Source organism: Heptranchias perlo, chromosome 29, assembly GCF_035084215.1.
Source record: "Heptranchias perlo isolate sHepPer1 chromosome 29, sHepPer1.hap1, whole genome shotgun sequence".
NCBI lineage: Eukaryota > Metazoa > Chordata > Chondrichthyes > Hexanchiformes > Hexanchidae > Heptranchias > Heptranchias perlo.
In genome coordinates, this window is record NC_090353.1 from 23,401,657 (window position 1) to 23,421,108 (window position 19,452).

Genomic DNA, 19,452 nt, shown 5'->3' on the forward strand with positions numbered 1-19,452 from the left:
GACCATCATTTTCCAGTCCTCTCTGGCTACAGGCATGGTGCCAGATGACTGGAGGACTGCTAACGTTGTACTGTTGTTTAAAAAGGGAGAAAGGGATAGACGGAGTAATTACAGGCTAGTCAGTCTAGCCTCAGTGGTGGGCAAATTATTGGAAAAAATTCTGAGGGACACTATTGATCGTCATTTAGAAAGGAACGTATTGATCAAGGACAGTCAGCATGGATTTGTTATGGGAAGGTCATGTCTGACTTGATTGAATTTTTTAAGGAGAAAACAAAGAGGGTCGATGAGGGTAGCGCGTTTGATGTAGTCTACATGGATTTTAGCAAAGCTTTTAACAAGGTCCCATATGGCAGACTGGTCAGAAAAGCAAAAGCCCATGGGATCCAAGGGAAAGTGGCAAGTTGGATCCAAAATTGCTCAGTGGCAGGAAGCAAAGGGTCAAGGTCAACGGGTGTTTTTGTGATTGGACGGCTATTTCCAGTGGGGTTCCGTAGGGCTCAGTACTAGGTCCCTTGCTTTATGTGGTATATATCAATGATTTAGACTTAAATGTAGAAGTTAAGAAGTTTGCAGATGATACAAAAATTGGCCATGTGGTTGATAGTGAGGAGGAAAGCAGTAGACTGCAGGAAGATATCAATGGACTGGTCAGGTGGGCAGAAAAGTGGCAAATGGAATTCAATCTGGAGAAGTGTGAGGTAATGCATTTGGGGAGGGCAAACAAGACAAGGAAAACACAATAAATGGGAGGATACTGAGAGGTGTAGAGGGACAGAGGGACCTTGGAGTACACGACCACAGATCCCTGAAGGTAGCAGAACAGATAGATAAGGTGATTAAGAAGGCATACAGGATACTTGCCTTTATTAGCCAAGGTGTAGAATATAAGAGCAGGGAGGTTATGCTTGAACTGTATAAAACATTAATTAGGCCACAGCTAGAGTACTGCATACAGTTCTGGTCACCACATTACCGGAAAGATGTGATTGCACTAGAGAGGGTAAAGAGGAGATTTACGAGGATGTTGCCAGGACTGGAGAATTTTAGGTATGAGGAAAGATTGGATAGGCTGGGGTTGTTTTCTTTGGAACAGAGGAAGCTGAGGGGAGATTTAATTGAGGTATATAAAGTTATGAGGGCCTGAATAGAGTGGTTAGGAAGGATCTATTTCTCTTAGCAATGGGGTCAATAACCATTGGGCAGAGATTTAAAGTGATTAGTAGAAGGATTAGAGGGGAGCAGAGGAAACATTTTTCACTCAGAGGGTGGTGGGGGTCTGGAACTCACTGCCTGAAAGGGTGGTAGAGGCAGAAGCCCTCATTGCATTTAAAGGTGCTTGGATGTGCACTTGAAGTGCTGTAACCTACAAGGCTATGGACCAAGAGCTGAAAAGTGGGATTAGGCCAGACAGCTCTTTTTCGGCCGGTACAGACACGACGGGCCGAATGGCCTCCTTCTGTGCCGTAAATTTCTACGATTCAATGAAACAGCAATCAGATAAGTGACCAGATAATCTGTTTTTAGTGATGCTGAATGGTACATAAATATTAACCAAGACATCAGCAGAACTCTCGGAGCTCTTCTTCAAATTGTACCATGGGATCTTTTACATCCACCCAAGAGGGCAGACAGGGTCTCGGTTTAACGTCTCATCCGAAAGCACCTCCAACAGTACAGCACTCCCTTAGTACTGCGCTGAAGTGTCAGGCTAGATTATGTGCTCAAGTCTCTGGAGTGGGACTATGAACCCATAATCTTCTGACTCAGAGGTGACAGCACTACCACTTAGCCAAGGCTGAGACCTGAGAAGACACAATGCTTTGCTAAGTGTTTGCTCTCGATACTCACTATACTGTGTCAGGCAATAATGGATGTCATGCCATTTGGTAGCTTACCTTTTCCCATCAAGAATATCGCATGGTCTGTTGTTGATTTCTTTGTCACTCTTGTGGCGTGCCTAACAAACACAGAGCAAGTCTATTTTTTTTCTATGACATTTGTAGTTTTTTTTACTGTATATAATTAATAATTTAATGAAGTGTCAATTGTTTAATAGTAAGTTAAAAAACAAAAAGCTCTATATGTCTCTGTTAATATATATATATATCTCAGTCAAGTTACAAATATTATTTGTGTTGATTAAATAAAAAGCATATCCAATTTAAACACATTTCTAGAAGGTCCCAATGCATTCCTAATGTGTTTCAATAATTGTAGTTCCATCATGCTATATTTTATCCTTGAGAAGCTAATGTGTATTACAGAATGCAAGAAGAATGATCCCACGTGTAAAGGAAATAAGCAACGAGGAAAGATTGGAGAAGCTCAAGTTCGATAAAGGAGAAAGTTGAGGAGGGACCTCATTGTGTTACATGAAATTTTAAATCGCATAACTAAGGTAAACTCAGAATATTATTTCAAAGTAAATCAGAGCAGGACCAGATGATCTCAAAGTGAGGGTGGAGGTTACTGCGGCGGAGGATAGCCACTATCTGGAACCTTGTCGACCCTGGAAAGGGGTCCAATCTGGTAGCAGAAGCCTCTGTTTCTCTTCAGGCCACAAGCCCTTTCTCTTGGTGTACCGATGGCCAAATGGCCTCCTTCTGTGCTGTAAATTTCCATGGTGCTATATGATGAATGTTCCAAATATATTCTTTCACCAGCTGGCTGGTTACAAGAATATGGTATACCCAAAATAATTTATATAATTCAACATTATCCTACTAATTTTTGAAAACTTTGCAAGATAGTCTGATTCTCACTTTTGCAGAATTATGTTTTTTCATTACAAGAAATCTTTTTTGGAAATGATGAACAATATATCAAGCCAAAACTTCTGTAGGATATTACTATAAGGCTATGCAATGATATGTAAAATATTACACCTCCCTTCTGATTGCCTCTCCTCCACCGAGCTCTCCTGAGGCCCTCTTTGCTTCCGGGGACAGTAGGGGTAGATCTAGTAAGGAAGTCAACTACAGGGAATGATGGTTTTCTCCCTGATCTTATTGCAGACCAGTTTCAAAGAAATTACTGATCAGAAAAGGACCGTGTGGTGTGCTTTATATTTTCTATGTTACGAAGGGAGTTATGGAATAGGTTAGGATTCAGTATAAACTCTGCTGATTCACATATAATTGGTAAAATAAATCAGACTACTGGTTTATAATTGGCCCTGTCTCGCTAGAATAGCAATCAGTCCCCCTTTTGAAAGACAAGAGAAACGCACATACAGGCATGTGCAAGTTTATAGTATCTAGTTCACGTAACTAGGGGTTTCATTGTTACAATGCTTGCAGTGGATTAATAAAAAAACTTACAGTCTCCTCTGTACAAAAGAAATGGTAGAAGGACTGTGATAGGCCCCATTTTAAATGGCAGTGGGGGGGGGGGGGAGGCGTGAAGGTGCACGTGGCAAACCTGCATGAACCAAAACTTACCGTTTCCGACGCGATCGCATGTTGATTGATGATGATTAACGTCCTCTCTGGGTTTCGCGCCCGGCAGCCGGCCTGATTGACAGACTGGCTGCCGTTCAGGAGCTGCAACACCACGGGGGGGGGGCGGGGCAAGCAAGGGAGCGAGCGAGACATCATCCGGCACTGGACTGGAAGACCGGGGGCAGGGAGAGGGGAAGATCGGGGAGGTGGGGGAGAGGGGAAGATCGGGGAGGTGGGGGAGAGGGGAAGATCGGGGGGGAGAGGGTAAGATCGGGGGGAGAAGGGAATATCAGGGGGGAGGGGAAGATCGGGGGGAGAAGGGAATATCAGGGGGGAGGGGAAGATCGGCGGCGGAGAGGGGAAGATCGGGGGGAGGGGGAAGAACGGGGGGAGAGGGGAAGATCTGGGGGAGAGGGGAAGATTGGGGGAAGATCAGGAGGACATCGGGAGGGTGAAGAGTGGGATAATGGAAGGACATCGGTGGGGGGTGATGAGTGGGACATCAGGGGGGTGAAGAGTGGGACACTGGGAGGATGTTGGGGGGGTGAAGAGTGGGACATCGGAGTGGGAGACAGCAGACATCGGAGTAGGGTGCAAAGGTAGGTTCAATTTGTGTTTTCACTTCCGTCTATGGTTTTATATTTAATTTATTTAGTTTCTTGTTCCCTGATCCGGCCCTTCACGTCTGGTTTCGCCAAGCGTGAATCAGAAGCGGTGGGCAAGCCACCCAGGTAAGTTAAAAATCGTTCTAATCACTTACTCTGTCACAGGTAAAGTGCCTTAAGGACCTCGATGAGGTACATTTGGCTCTTTAACTGTTATCCCGCTGGCTTTAATTGCCGGCGGGACTTCCGTTTTCGGGTCGCCCGCGTGCACACAGGTGGGTCCCTGGGAAACTCGGAAGTCGGCGGGTTTGGAGCCGGCTTCCGAACCCAAACGGGATTTCCACGATTTTCGCAGCCCCCTGCCCCCAACGCACTCAAAATTGCCTCCTAAAATCACCTCTCTGGTTTGCAAGAAGTTCAGGGACCAAAAATAAATCAGTCTGGAGGGGTTCTTTTGACAGATGTTGGGAAATACATGGAGTTCAGTGAAACTGAGGATCAAATATCTTCAGTGCACCATATGGAAAATGGATGGGAGGTGGGGAAGGGGACTGGAATCTAGGACAGAAGTGCATAGAGTCTAGGGATCAGCTGTTTTAATGTAGATTCTTTAATGGAAATAGTAATAATAAAATCTTAATAATTAGCAGAAAAAAATACCAGAGGAACTGAAAGTATTAATAGCTTGGGAATGTTGAAGATTCAAGGTTAGCATCCAAGGTCATAGGTTTATGATTTATTATATTTAACACAAACTCAGTAACACATCAGGACTTAACACTTGGCACTATTTATAATACAAGATTTCTTATAATGGACGAGTGCCACCTGTACTATTCAGTGCTAACAGTCCACCTTCCTGTCCATGGATGATGCAGCCTAGACTGAGCAGCTTATCTATGAGGCGAAGCATCGATGTGAATATGAGCCAAGACTGGGATGTGAAATCAAGTCTCCTAATAAAGCCCAACTTTCAGGTATTGCAGCTATTGCCCCCTCCTTCCCAGTATTTGGATTTAAATGTGAATCAGTGAAAGGAGCATAGCTCCTTTTATCCATATGGTAGTGTATTAGGTTAAAACCCTATCTCTTTGACCAAGCTTTTGTCAATTTCTGTCTGATTACGCTCCTGTGAAGCGCCTTGGGACATTTTACTACATTAAAGGAACTATATAAAGGCAAGTTGTTGTTGTTAGCTGATAAATGACAGGGAAATACTCACAATATCATCAATTAGGTCTTTGACTGCTGTTACTGCCAGGACGAATGTGAGTGGAATCATCGTCGTATACCAAGGCAAAGTAGAAATAACAGGGATAGACTAAACAAAAGAAAGAACATTCAAATGAGAAGGAAAGCATTTCCAAATCCAGCAGCAGGTTCCTAATAAACCTTTTAGTTTTGTGCTCCAGTTTCTCTCTCATCCAACTAGATTTATATGGAGCGACACTGAAATAGAAACTAAAAATTCTCAGACTTCAGGGATAACTCTAGCTAATTTTCATCGGCGACAGATTTAACTGTACAGGATATACAGCAGAAAATAATGGCTTCTCCAGTCTATTCCATAAGTGATGAAGGTTACATCCCCCATGATAAGCAAGTCATGAGTGGCTCAGGAAATTACAATGCACTAGTTATTCCATTGGCCCCCACTGTATATTGTCTTAAAAATATTAATAGTTCTACAATGGCTTGGTGGATCAAGTTCTGCCTGATGTAAGAAGGTGTCAGTTTCAATTGTCTGTCTGTACTGAGTTAACTAATTTGAACCAAGGCAGCAGTTGAGGCAGTACAAGCCCCTCAGAAGCAGTCGAACAAATAAAAATGGGCAGCATTCCCACTCTTGATTGCTATGCAGTAACCCTGGTTAGAAGGTGCTGGGTGCATGGATAAAATCAGATCAGATCTGTTGCCCTCTGTTGTCAAACAGCCTATTGATACTCAAAAATGTATATTTTGCAATTACCAGAACGTAGAGAGCACAGTGAATCATGCTCAGTGACTTCTGCATCCAGTTCTCCAACCCATGCTCCCGTCAAGTGAGACTTCATGCTGGGAGTGGAGTCTAACGACTTTTACCCTTTATTGCCTAGGCTCATACATGAATGACCACCTGGGGTGGAGGGAGGAGGAGTGCTGGGGGACAACTGGTGGCCATGGAACTGTATCCAAGCAAGAGTCAGTCGCCAGGAATATCCTCGGGGGGGGGGGGGGGGGGAGGAGGCAGGATTCTTAAGCAAAAGGTCAGCAGAAGCTCCGGAGACAGGCCCAAATAGAATTTTGGCAAATCTCCCGTCTAAGTTACAGCAGCCGATGGCGAGAACCCCCGAGGATATTCCCGGCGGGTCTCATCAGGAAAGGAGAGAAGAGATGAAAAACTTGGAATTGATCACTTGGAATACAATTTAATAAAAGTAAATGTGGAAAACTAGGCTCAAGCTACTGATAGGCAACTTCAGGACTGATACCAGAATATCATCTTCATACAAAGACTGATCATTTTAAAAAATGGACTTCTAGATGGAGCAGCGGAAGCAAAATGCCTGCAGTCCTTTAAGAACCAATTTGATTCCATCCGCTGAGTCCCCATCAGCCGTATTTACATATGTCAGAGTGAGAGCCAATGATGTAGCAGCTGCGTGTTTCCTGGGTCTTGAATTGCTAATGACTTTGGGTAAATTAAGCTGAGGTGAAGCAGGTGCCAGGATCAGTTGATCACAGCAGAAGTGAGTGTTTAACTGATCTCCATTCTTAACCTGTGATTATATTTGGTTACAGAAGTGCATTACAGAAAGGCCACTGCACACCAGGAATACATTTCCCTTGTTACTTCAACTAATTTTTTTTCAAGTGTTGCCAAAATACAATCTATAGAGATGATCAGTCAAGCAGATCTTACCTGGAGGACACAAATAAGCAAGAAGTAGAAATTAGCGATTCGCTGAAACTGCTCAAACAGGTTGCGAGGTAAAAAGGTAATAACATTGTATTTAGACGTCTTAATTTCATTGTCCTGAAAATAAACATACATCAAAATGATGATTATAACAGAAACATGCATTTTCATAATGTACATAATGATAGTTTGATTTCTTCCTTAGCTGCAGGAAACCCTTAATTTTGCTGCCATTTTCAAATTGATATTCAGTAACCCGTCATTTATAGTCAAACAGACTAACTCTCCAGCAGCGATTATACGGCTTTCTAGGAATCTGCCTTTTCTGTATTTAACCTTCCTTTTCCAGCTTTCAGAATTAATGAATGCAGTGCTTAACACCCACTGATAATTACAGTTAGTAAATAAAATATAAAGAAAATAGCTTGAAATTCGGAGTCAGTGATAACTGATAACTCTCTCTGTTTCCCTCTCTCTTTTAAGAATAGTCTATGTTTATCCCAGTTGAGTCAAATATCCCTTTGTAGCCTGGGGATGGCATGAAATGATTTGAGCTGGAAACTTCTCAACATCCATAATCAATGTTGCTCTCTGACTGACACAGCAGCTTTATTCAAAGGTGATAAAGGAGGCTCCAGCAGTTTATCACTCCCCTATCCTGCCATCTAACCACTGAATGAGATGTTTAAGTCATCCTTGTATTGTATTTGGTAAAAGTAACCTTACAAGTAAAACCAGGATTTATATTTTAATTAACTTTCAGCTCTTCCGAGACTTCATTGGGTAAATACACTGTGTGACATTCATTGGGCTCTAAGCAAGGATGGTCTCAGGTTCGATTTGAACCATGTTCTGAGTTAGCCCATCTCTGCCAGACAATAAGGGTGCTACAATTGTCCTTGAGGTTAGGGAGAGAAGGAAGAAGAAAAAAAAAATAGCCAGTGCGCCCCCTCCTTTTCACTATCCAGTGACCACTGTTGCAGCGTGAAGGTGCATGGACATTAGTGAGGGCAGCATCAGGCTCAGCTGGGGTAGGCTAGGGTTGTATAGCTCAGTGACACTCAATGTTCAAGCTCACACATGAAAAATGACTGCTTGTACCAGAGAGCTACTAGTGCCAGTAGAACTGTACTCCAGGTGAGAGAGTGAGGTAGTGGAGTATAGTTTTTGTTGCTTTCTACCCTACGCAGGCACACTGTGCTAACTCAGGTTGGACAAATGTTAAATGTGCAGCCATAATTTGCTATCAATTTGGATCTAATCTGTATAAATAATTTTTCATAAAGATATAAATGCAGCACTAGATGAATTCTTCCTGAGGTCTACTTGCAGTCATGCCATTCTGTACCCATAATTCCACATCTGAAACAAGATCCAGGAAAAGATGGATTCACTGAGGGTAATTGCCCAGGATAGTGCTGCCGGTGGACGAGATTCCCTGCTGTCAATGTGAACCAGGAAAATCATCCCTATTGTTCTCCTTATCCATGCTCCATATCCACAAACATCGAACTGAAAGTTCTAATCCGTGAAACAGTTGATTCCACTCAACGGTAAGGATTAAACCCATTCAGTTGTAAGTATTAAAGCCATTAGATTTATACAGCATCTTGGCCAATATCCTGTGCAATCTGGTGCTGTTTTATGCACTTACACACATGCACGGGTTCAATTTTAGGGGGCAATTGCAGGTGCACTGGGGGCAGAGGGGCTCCGAAAATCGCAGCAATCCCGTTCGGGTTCGGAAGCCGGCTCCAACCCGCCGACTTCCGAGTTTCCCGGGGACCCACCTGTGTGCATGCTGGCGACCCGAAAATGGAAGTCCTGCTGGCAATTAAAGCCGGCGGGATGACAGTTAAAGAGCCAAATGTACCTCATTGAGGTACTTAAGGCACTTTACCTGTGACAGAGTAAGTGATTAGAATGATTTTTAACTTACCTGGGTGGCTTGCCCACCGCTTCTGATTCACGCCTGGTGAAACCAGATGTGAAGGGCCGGATCAGGGAACAAGAAACTAAATAAATTAAATAAAAAGCATAGATGGAAGTGAAAACGCAAATTGAACCTACCTTTGCACCCTACTCCGATGTCTCCCACTTCAATTTCCCCCCTTCACCCTTCAACCCCCCCCGATGACCCCGCCTTCACCCCCCCCCGATGTCCACCCGATCTTCCCCTCACCCCCACCTCTTCCTCCGATCTTACCCTCTCCCCACTGATCTTCCATTCTCCGCCCCGATGTCCCCCTCTTCACCCTGATCGTCCCCTCTCCCCCCCCCCCGATCTTCCCCTCTCTCCCCCCCGATGCCCCCTCTTCACCCCCGATCTTCCCCTCTCCCCCCTCGATCTTCCCCTCTTCACCCCCGATCTTCCCCTCTTCACCCCCGATCTTCCCCTCTCCCCCCTCGATCTTCCTCTCTCCCCCCCCCCGATCTTCCCCTCTCTCCCCCCCCGATGCCCCCTCTTCACCCCCGATTTTCCCCTCTTTCCATCCGATCTTCCCCTCTTTCCCCTTGATCTTCCATTCTCCCCCCGATGCCCCCTCTTCATCCCCGATCTTCCCCTCTCCCTTCCCCGATCTTCCATTCTCCCCCTGGATCTTCCACTCTCCCCCTGCCCCGGTCTTCCGATCCAGCGCTGGATGATGATCAGGCTGGCTGCCAGGCGCGAAACCCGGAGAAGACATTAATCATCAGCAATCAACATACGACCGCATCGGAAACAGTAAGTTTTGTACATGCGGGTTTGCCACGCGCACCTTCACCCCCCCCGCTGCCAACCCGCCATCATAGCAAAACCTAGCCCATGGTTTGTGTTTTCACAGATCTACAGTTCTGTTATCAGGATAAGGGAGGCGCTACACAGACATCAATCTCCGTGATTCGAACTACAGAAGCGGCAAATGTAAAAGTACTGGTGGGGGAGTGAAGGCTACAACTTACCCTGTGGGTCACCCAGGCAACCCCAGTCCATTATCAATTTTTGCAGTTCAAACACACAAAAGAAAGATGCTAGAGTCGTAGCATTTTTCTTCACGGATGTACAAATACAACAATGTTGAATAATTGGAAATATAATTATTAAGGATACAGACCAGGAATTCCCTCTGAGCTGCCCCCGCCACATCGCTGGAAGTGCAACGGAAACCTCGTTAACACATTTAAGCGGGAGCAGCTCCGAGGGAGATCCTGGCCATAATATGAGGTTAAGTATTTGGGCCCAGCAGTAAAGACTTGCTATCACAAATGGACACGAGCTAATCAGCACCGACTATTCCCTGTGAAAGGGAAGGAATGTTCAAGAAGGCGGCTCACCACCACCTTCTCGAGGGCAATTAGGGATGGGCAATAAATGCTGGCCTTGCCAGCGACGCCCACATTCCATGAACGAATAATAAAAAAAGAGACTTACAGCATATTTCCTTTTCTTAAAGCAGAGAAAGAACGGTTCCTTGATTTGACTGTGGTAGGTCCTGTTGTTAGCTTTGACTTCCCAAGTATGGTCTGGAAAGTAGAAAGTCAACATGCATTGAGTTTGAGTTTTATCCATTGATTTCTCCTAACTGCTGCTTTTCTTGTATTCTTCCCTCTTTACATTTGATTTGTGCACATTTCTCTACTGAGGAGGGACAAAGCTTCATTTCTAGAAATCTTCTATTGGTCAGTAAACACTGTTCTCCCCTGCTCACTACTGACTCCCACTGCTCTCTCCCCCAGTACCAGCTCCCACTGCTCTCTCCCTCAGTCTCAGCTCCCACTGCTCTCTCCCTCAGTCTCAGCTCCCACTGCTCTCTCCCTCAGTCTCTGCTCCCACTGCTCTCACTGCTCTCTCCCTCAGTCTCAGCTCCCACTGCTCTCTCCCTCAGTCTCAGCTCCCACTGCTCTCTCCCTCAGTCTCAGCTCCCACTGCTCTCCCCCAGTACCAGCTCCCACTGCTCTCCCCCAGTACCAACTCCCACTGCTCTCCCCCAGTACCAGCTCCCACTGCTCTCTCCCCCAGTACCAGCTCCCACTGCTCTCCCCCCCCCCAGTACCAGCTCCCACTGCTCTCCCCCAGTACCAGCTCTCACTGCTCTCCCCCCTCAGTCGCAGCTCCCACTGCTCTCCCCCCTCAGTCTCAGCTCCCACTGCTCTCCCCCCTCAGTACCAGCTCTTACTGCTCTCCCCCAGTACCAGCTCCCACTGCTCTCCCCCAGTACCAGCTCCCACTGCTCTCCCCTCAGTCTCTACTCCCACTGCTCTCCCCCTCAGTCTCAGCTCCCACTGCTCTCCCCCCTCAGTCTCAGCTCCCACTGCTCTCCCCCCTCAGTCCCAGCTCCCACTGCTCTCCCCCCTCAGTCCCAGCTCCCACTGCTCTCCCCCAGTACCAGCTCCCACTGCTCTCCCCCCTTAGTCCCAGCTCCCACTGCTCTCCCCCTCAGTACCAGCTCCCACTGCTCTCCCCCAGTACCAGCTCCCACTGCTCTCCCCCAGTACCAGCTCCCACTGCTCTCCCCCAGTACCAGCTCCCACTGCTCTCCCCCCTCAGTCCCAGCTACCACTGCTCTCCCCCAGTCCCAGCTCCCACTGCTCTCCCCCACTATCAGCTCCCACTGCTCTCCCTCAGTCCCAGGTCCCACTGCTCTCCCCCACTATCAGGTCCCACTGCTCTCCCCCAGTCCCAGCTCCCACTGCTCCCCCACTCAGTAGCAGCTCCCTCTGTTCTTCCACAGTGGGTACCAGCTTTACTGTTTTGCCATGCTGGGTACCATCAAATAAAACACACACAGGACAAAACAAAATAAACTTAACTACTAAAATGAAAGACAAGGTGACTGGAGGTAAGTAATAAGATACAAAAGGAATATCAGTGTCAATTGTTACAGCAATCTCAATTTTCATAAAGTCCTTAATTTTCTTTTACCTTTTTCACTGTGAGCAACACCATGGATGATCAGCTGGCATAAAGAATGAAAATCATACCCACTGTGCCTGTTCTCTGGATCTACAATACGTCACAGCATCGTTCATGGTCTTCTAAAGGAATTTGCAGTATGTGGCATAAATGTATAGGCTGCTATTTTAAGGTTGATGTAAATATTTAAAAATTAATATGTAATCGGGATACTATCTATGAAATGGTTAGCAACTCTCTGCTGGTCTTTTGGGATGTGTTTTGAAATTAACAGGCTGGCTATAATATTTTGCTTTCATATAAAATGATTTGAGTTCTGCATTAAGACACAGCATGCGGTAGCACTCAGGATTGAAGCCACACGACCGAATCTGCAAGTGAACACTGCAAGGAGGTCTCACGCTGCATCATTTAAAATTAATTCTTTAGTGTTAGCAAAGAGCTGGCTGACCCACTCATCTCTTCTACATTAAGAATTTTAATTTTCCTCCTTTTCTTGAGGCGGAGCCAGCAGTATAACTCTGCACTGTTCGAAGCTGCGAGTACTCGGAGACTCGTACTGAACCAGCAGTGTTACAGAATAACACGCCACAATGAAATACAGTCTGCCTGTAAAGTATTAGATGGCAGGGGCTTTGCATGCTTTCTGTACTGTTGTGAGTGCCCCAAACAAAAAACGTTATATCAGATGTCCAGTAAATTAGTGTTATACTGTGCCAGCTGCAGTATTTAATCTCTGCTGTGGTTACGTACTGAAAACAAAAATCAAACAACCAGAACGAAAGCCTTATCCTAGAATTCTGGTACAATTCACACCACTTTCAGACAAGTACAAAAATGCAGGAGATGAATTCTATGAACCTATGATACACAATAGCCCATCCACATGTATGTACAGTGAAAAGAACCAGGGGACGAGCTCAGAGAAGGGTCCAAGAGATTGTGTGTCACAAGCCATGGTTCAAACCAAGGGATTCATTCTGAACTTTTATATCCTGAACCAATTCACCAAGCAATATGGAAACATGACCATGCAGGTGGCTTCTTAATCCAGCTCCCTATTCAATTTCCTCCTCATTTTCACTAGTCGCTAGGAACATATTGTTGGCCAGGGGCTGCAGAAAGTAACCTGAGACGTCAGCTGCTGGCACACACAGGCAAGAACAACTTTTGAACTAAAGTAACTTGAGTTCAGTCGCTGGCCAAAGCGAGCAAGCCTAAACCAAAGGGAGAGAGACAACACAGCTTGAAGAGATAAGATTCGGAATAAGAATGAAGGATCTGGGGCGTGGAGCCAGAGCGAAGACTCCGGAGACCAACCATCGCAGAAGTGGAAGAACCTACGTCAGGGACGTAGAGACGACGTCGAAAGAGAGAGAGAATGGAACGCCTGGCCAGCGTCAGCTCTCCTTTTCGGGTATTATCCTTTATATTCTGTGACCACTCAGGGAGTGTCAGAGAAACCTAGTGGGTGTGCGTTTAGATCCTAGTTTGGGTATAAAACTGTATAACCTGGTGCAAACTGCATGTCTATATCTAACCAGACGTGTAAGCTATATGTATATGATCTAACGACATAAATAAAGTGAATTGAGAGTTAAGAGAGAATTGACTCTTCTCCTCTTTGTACTAAGCCAGTAACCGTAACCGGTGACCTCCAGTCAACAATATCAATGGCGACAAAGCTATTTAATCCCGAAAATCTTTAACTAAGTCAGGCCGCTGCTATAATTGAAACAAAAGTGGCTGCAGTTTGATCCTGAAGGGTCAGAGGGTCATATTCAAAGAAAACACAATATTCATCCTGGTGTCAGTATGACGACTATTACCTGCTAGGTTACTGCAGGCAGCATGGGGTGAGGCGGGGTGGTGGGGGGGGGGGGTGCGGAGGATGAACAGAGCAGGTAACCAATCTTTTATACTGCATTAAATTCTGTCTGCCCCGAACTTAACAGACCTGCGCAAGTTCCAGAAGGACTGATTTTATTCTCACTATTAGTGGTTACACACATTTTAGTGATGACAAATTACACATTAGCAATTAAACAATGTTTTAAAATTAGATATTTATTCAATATGCCATGCCACCATTGAAAGGTAGGAATGCTGAGGAGGAATGGCTGTATGTCCTGTTATTATTATTAATACTTTCAAAATTATTGCTGTTCACCCTTGGTGACGAGAGCACAAATATTATATTAAATTTGCAAGCAGTAGTAAACAGTGCCTCCATTGTGCTACTACCCATATAGTCATTTTAAAATATTTTTCTGTTATTTTTCTGTTAGGTTTCCCATCTCACATCATGTAACCTGCTCCAAGCCTCGACCAGCACTGCTCTGTGATGGCCTCGCCAGTGACGCCCACATCCCACGAACGAATAAAAAAAAACAACTCTGGAGTACTACTGCTAGCTGCCAGTACACAGAACAACCAATTCTAACAGAGAACTGAAGTGCTGGGTATATAACGTAAATGTACAAATATCTTACCCTTTAGTTGATATGTCTCAAAATTATTTGAATTTGAAGATTCAGAAGAGTTCATTATGGAAACTGCTGTCAAAAGATAAAAATGGCTACTTAATAAACTCAAACTGTAAATTGAACAGGAGAAGCAAATTGCACCTTATGTTATTGAAAAATATATAATACATGACTAAATTACACAAAGAAAATTTTCCTACCTGAAACCCTCAGCAGGGTTAATCTAGAGTTCACCTCAGCCACCTACACTGTAAAGAGAACATATGAAATTTAACATTTGCCTGAATATTGTTTTGTTAATTAAAACATTGTTTGCTGGTCTAATTTTTTATTTCTGATGTTTCTAGTACACTTCCTTCTGATTACTCCCATGGCTATCCCCAATCTTTGAGGCACATTCATGGGAAATTGAGGCACCCCATCAAGAATTCCCATTTGGGAGCTGTGTCTATGGAAGCTCAGCTGCTTTGCAGTTAGATTTTTTATAACCTAATGTATTAAAAAAAAACTAAAGCAGTTAAGGCTGTCATTTTACATTGCCACAAACATCAAGTTATTTTTAATTGCCTTCAAACATTTTATTAATATATAAAAACCATAATTACATAGTAATAATAGAAAAGCAGGAATAAAGCAGATACTAAAAAGGAGATGTAGCTTGATTAAAGGACCTGAGCTGTATCTCAGTTCAATCTCATGTACTTTTGCTGGTCTTTTACTGCTTAATAATCACTTCACCTGCATTTGTGTGACAGCTCCAAATGTATATTCAATGTTATTTGTTACAAACAATTCGAATATATACAGGCCTTGCCTGACTCTACCTCTGCAACCTCCTCCAGCCCTACGTCCCAGCTTATACTGGTGGTCTAGTTTCTTAATACTAAACATTTTTCCTGTGACTTAGAGACACTTAGGAAACAGGGCCCATAATGCGGGCAGACAGCAATGGGATGGCAGATGGAGACTCCAGCAGCAACTCCCTTAAAAGCTTAGGGAAAAAAATGTACACATTATTAAAGAATGACCTTTTATGGAACATGTTCAAGGCTGTAAAGCACTCTTAGCTTTGGAAGACAATGTAAAACACTCAAACTTTGCACCCACAATTTATGATCTCATTCAAATGCCTGGAATGAGTTATAGCTTTTCAGCCATTGGCTATTCTCTGCATAACTGTACAAAGTGTCTCACTATATTGCTTTACAACACTGACTTTTGGTGGGGTATGTATAATACAACCATTCTTGCCAAATTAATTCCATGACCCGACTCCAATTCTGTATTTTAACTCCCCACAAAGTTTATACCATTATAAACACAATAGACCTGGTGACATAATCTGCAGTATTAATAGATTGACATTTTCAACTTAAAAGATACTCCACCAGATTTCAAAGAATGAGACTCTCACTACTTGGTATTGGATGAAATGTTTCTGTCATTACCTTGAAGAGGCAATTTTGTGCCCATCATCAGATTTGAAGGGGTAAGAGTACAATAACTCTGAACTATTGCAGCAAGCAATTAGGCAGCTGCAATAACCTAATAAAAAAGTAGGTTTACTTTCTGTAATTACAGTAGAATCATAGAATTTCCCCACACCCTGTTAAGCTTTTCTTTTTCAAGTATTTATCCACTTCCCTTTTAAAAACTATTATCGATTCTGATTCCACAATTGTTTCTGATTGGACATTCCATGTCCCAAAAAACCCTCTTTATGACCAGTTTTCTCCTAACCTCTCCCTTCATCCTTTTGGTAAGGATCTAAAGTTCATGCATCTGCAGTGACCAACCCCCTAACCATTACTCTACTACCATCTTACCTGGGATGGATGCAAGCAAGCAACAGAGAAGCGAGGAAGACGGAATAAATATAAAATAAGGGGAGGGCTTTGGATTGGCCAAACACATATTTTAAAAAAATGATTGCTTCATGTCTTATTCATTCAAAATGCACCCCACAGAGGACACATTGTATCAATTACATAGAAAGAAAAGTAACTGTGGGAACCAAAGTAACGCTTTATGTCCTTCTGGACATTTCGTTGAAACCTGAACTGAACTGGTTCAACACAACTTTTGCAAAAACATGATTGTACACAGAGACTAACAAAATGGTAAAGAATCAATAAATATAGGAAAACTGATCGTGCAAGCTAACACTGTGTTTCCAATTAAGTCATAAACCTGAAACAGTGAAATGTATTACCATCTAAAGTCTCAGATGTGATATAGCCTTAGTGACACACTACGCATGTTATATTCAATGTGATATATATAAGAATAGTTGGAGTTAAAACATTCATGCTTTCATTGCCTCCAGATTTGATTTCTCAAGTGCTCTCCTCTGGAATTTCTCCCTATACAAACTCCAACATGTCCAAAACTCCACCACCAGCATCCTATCCCACACAAGGACCCCAATATTCCTGGGTTGGGGACATGTAGAAAACAGCCATTTATCCTGCAAGGCAGGGGGTGGAGGATAAGACCTGAAACTGGGGCAGAACCTAGATCCACCAGATTTCTGTCTCATTTGCCCTCTGTCTGAACTCCTGCTCCTCCTGAGATGTTTTATGAGCAATATCAAGCGGTCCCTTTAACAACCACTGGTTAGGCTACTCATCGCCTGGTACAAATTGGCACACTATGAAAGACGTTCAGGGCTAGGACAGGAGGGAGCCTTGGGGAAGCTTGACTTGGTGAACAAGGGGAAGGGAGGCGGGGGGGGATGTAGCAGAGGCAGCAGAACAAATTTAACCAGCCTGTTTCAGGTGGGAGTGCTGCTTGCCCGTTTCCAGCCATGACTGAAAATTGCATTAGGTGGGCTTTGGGCATCAACGGGGCAGCCGAGATGCCCCCCACCACCCTCTCCCCCACAATTTTCAACTGCCGGCCTTCTGTTTTTCCAGGTGGCCCACAGTTCAATACCCACCACCACCCCCACCCCCCAACCAACCACCTACCCCCAGATGACTTTTCCTATAAATGAGCATCATCTGTTAAAAACCCTCAGCCATCTGTCCAAAGAAACTGCTAAGTGTAGATTGAGAACCAACTGGCCTAAGATGAAAGCTATGCATTTCCTTGGAGAGCCTTCTTCAGCTACTTGTATTCAAGTTGAAAATAACACCATGGATTATGTTGTTCAGTTCAGCTACCTTGGTGGTGATATCCACTACAACCATAGAACCACAAAGGTTTACAGCACAGAACACCATTCCGCCATTGTGTCTGTGCTGGCTCCATTAATGCCACTGCCCTGCTCTCTCCCCATAGTCCTGTAGCTACTCCTGCTTTAAATATTTATCTGCTTTTCCCTTAAAAGTTGCAGTGGTCTCTGCCTCAACCATCCTCTGTGGCAAAACAAATTTATCCTAACTTCTCTCCTCACTCTGACTTCTGCCATTTAACCATCTCCTGTTCTCCACCTAATCACTTTACAACTCGTTCTTTTTCCTTTCTTGTGTATATGGTCATTTTATCTCCCTCTCCAACGCCCCCCCCCCCCCTTCCCTTGCTTTGTTTTTTCTGTAATATTTTCCAGTTCTTGTGAAGGGTCACACCTGAATCATTAACAATTTTCCTTTCTTTACAAATGCTGCCTAACCTGCTGAGTGTTTCTAGCACTTTTCAGTGTTTGTGCCAGATTTCCAGTATCTGCAGCATTTCATTTCTTAAGTTTAAAAGCTTCACACTGATGCAAATTATAAAGTATAACCAGCTAATCCCAGGAGTTTGTGTTAATTTGTGCTTGTAAAGTATACAGAAATGCTAAGAGTTTTCTTCTGGCCATTTTATGTTAATGATGTTAAGTAGAATCCTGACAGCCCCATCTAACTAGTGCTAAAGACCACACTTTGTTAACTGTGGTTTGGGAATGAGGAACTCATTAAACTACTTACTGCACTTTGCTGTTGTTTTCCATTGTTCCAATTTGTTTCTTTAAAAACAATGTTTTTTAAGATATGTAGAAGTTATGGATCTTAAACCTTCCATTCACCTATTATATTCACTGATATGCATTTTAAGGCTCTATGAGTTAGCTGCTATGAAGTTATTATAGTTAATGTTATAACTTAAAAGGAACTAATTGAACCACAGTTTTAGAGAAGGTATAGAGGTACTTGTAGGTGGTCTACATCTTTTGTAAGGCCTTCATTTTCAAAGTGGCAAGAGCAACACTGGATAATGCAAAGAAACAATGTATGTATTGCTGTGAAAATTTATTGCTATTCATTTTAAACATTGTTTCTTTAAAAATTACAGACAAGTCAATGGACAAATTTTCAGTTGCAGTCCATTAAATGATGTGATCCAGTCAAGCCCAACTAATATCCTTCGATATTGGAGAACGTCTAGTGCAAGCAGCTAGAACTCTGAGCATATACTGTTTACACTGTGGGATTGACTCAAAATGCTAGCACTGATATTGAGGCAACTGGGCAAACACAAGCCTGTCCATGTTCAATTACTCAAATGTTACAGTTGCAACTTTATGTGTGAGCCTCCCCCACTGGCCAGATAGACCACTGCCTGCACGTGGAACCTGCATTACCGGACTGTATGGACGGGCTGAGAAAACTCTGCCACCTGCAGCTGGGGGAAAATGAGACCCAGACACATCTAGTGACATCAGCACCAGTGGCAAATCTGAATGGCCTTCAGAGGCAGGGAGTGAAACCTCCTAACAGACGGACTTTCCGTGACTTTGGATGAAGCTATGATAGCTCAACAATATTGCAGCATTGCTTCTGGAAGCTGCACTGCAATGTAAACAAGGTATTCATTCCAAAAGCCCAATCAAGAAAAAATACATGACATTGTAAGAATATATTGACATGGCTAATCAATTAAAACAGAACAAATTCAAAATGTTTACGATTTTAAAATGCTTATTTTTTGTTAAACAGAGTAATGGATACCAAGGAATGATTATAAGGCAGTCACTTTATTGAAAGATTTATATAACATCATAAGCTGAGAGTGAAGCTTAATTGGTTTATCATTTGAATCCCTATAATAAGATTACGTTCCTAAAATTACTCCTGTGTAATTATTCCTCATAATATTTGCTACTATTGTGTAGATGACTATATGTTCAGTGTCTGCCTTTTCCGGT

The 19,452-nt window shown here is 43.6% G+C and overlaps 1 protein-coding gene across 1 annotated transcript in view; it reads right to left on the minus strand.

Moving 5' to 3' along the window:
* Positions 1-10,511, minus strand: part of atp8b3 (ATPase phospholipid transporting 8B3) — a 70,076-nt gene extending 59,565 nt beyond the window's left edge. Inside the window, exons 1-4 of the mRNA XM_067968282.1 lie at positions 10,360-10,511; positions 6,951-7,064; positions 5,271-5,369; positions 1,899-1,960 (exon numbers count right to left, since the gene is read on the minus strand). Coding sequence (XP_067824383.1) covers positions 1,899-1,960; positions 5,271-5,369; positions 6,951-7,064; positions 10,360-10,497 — 413 coding nt within the window. The 5' untranslated portion in view covers positions 10,498-10,511. The remainder of the gene's footprint in view (positions 1-1,898; positions 1,961-5,270; positions 5,370-6,950; positions 7,065-10,359) is intronic.
* Between the last annotated feature and the right edge of the window lie 8,941 nt (positions 10,512-19,452).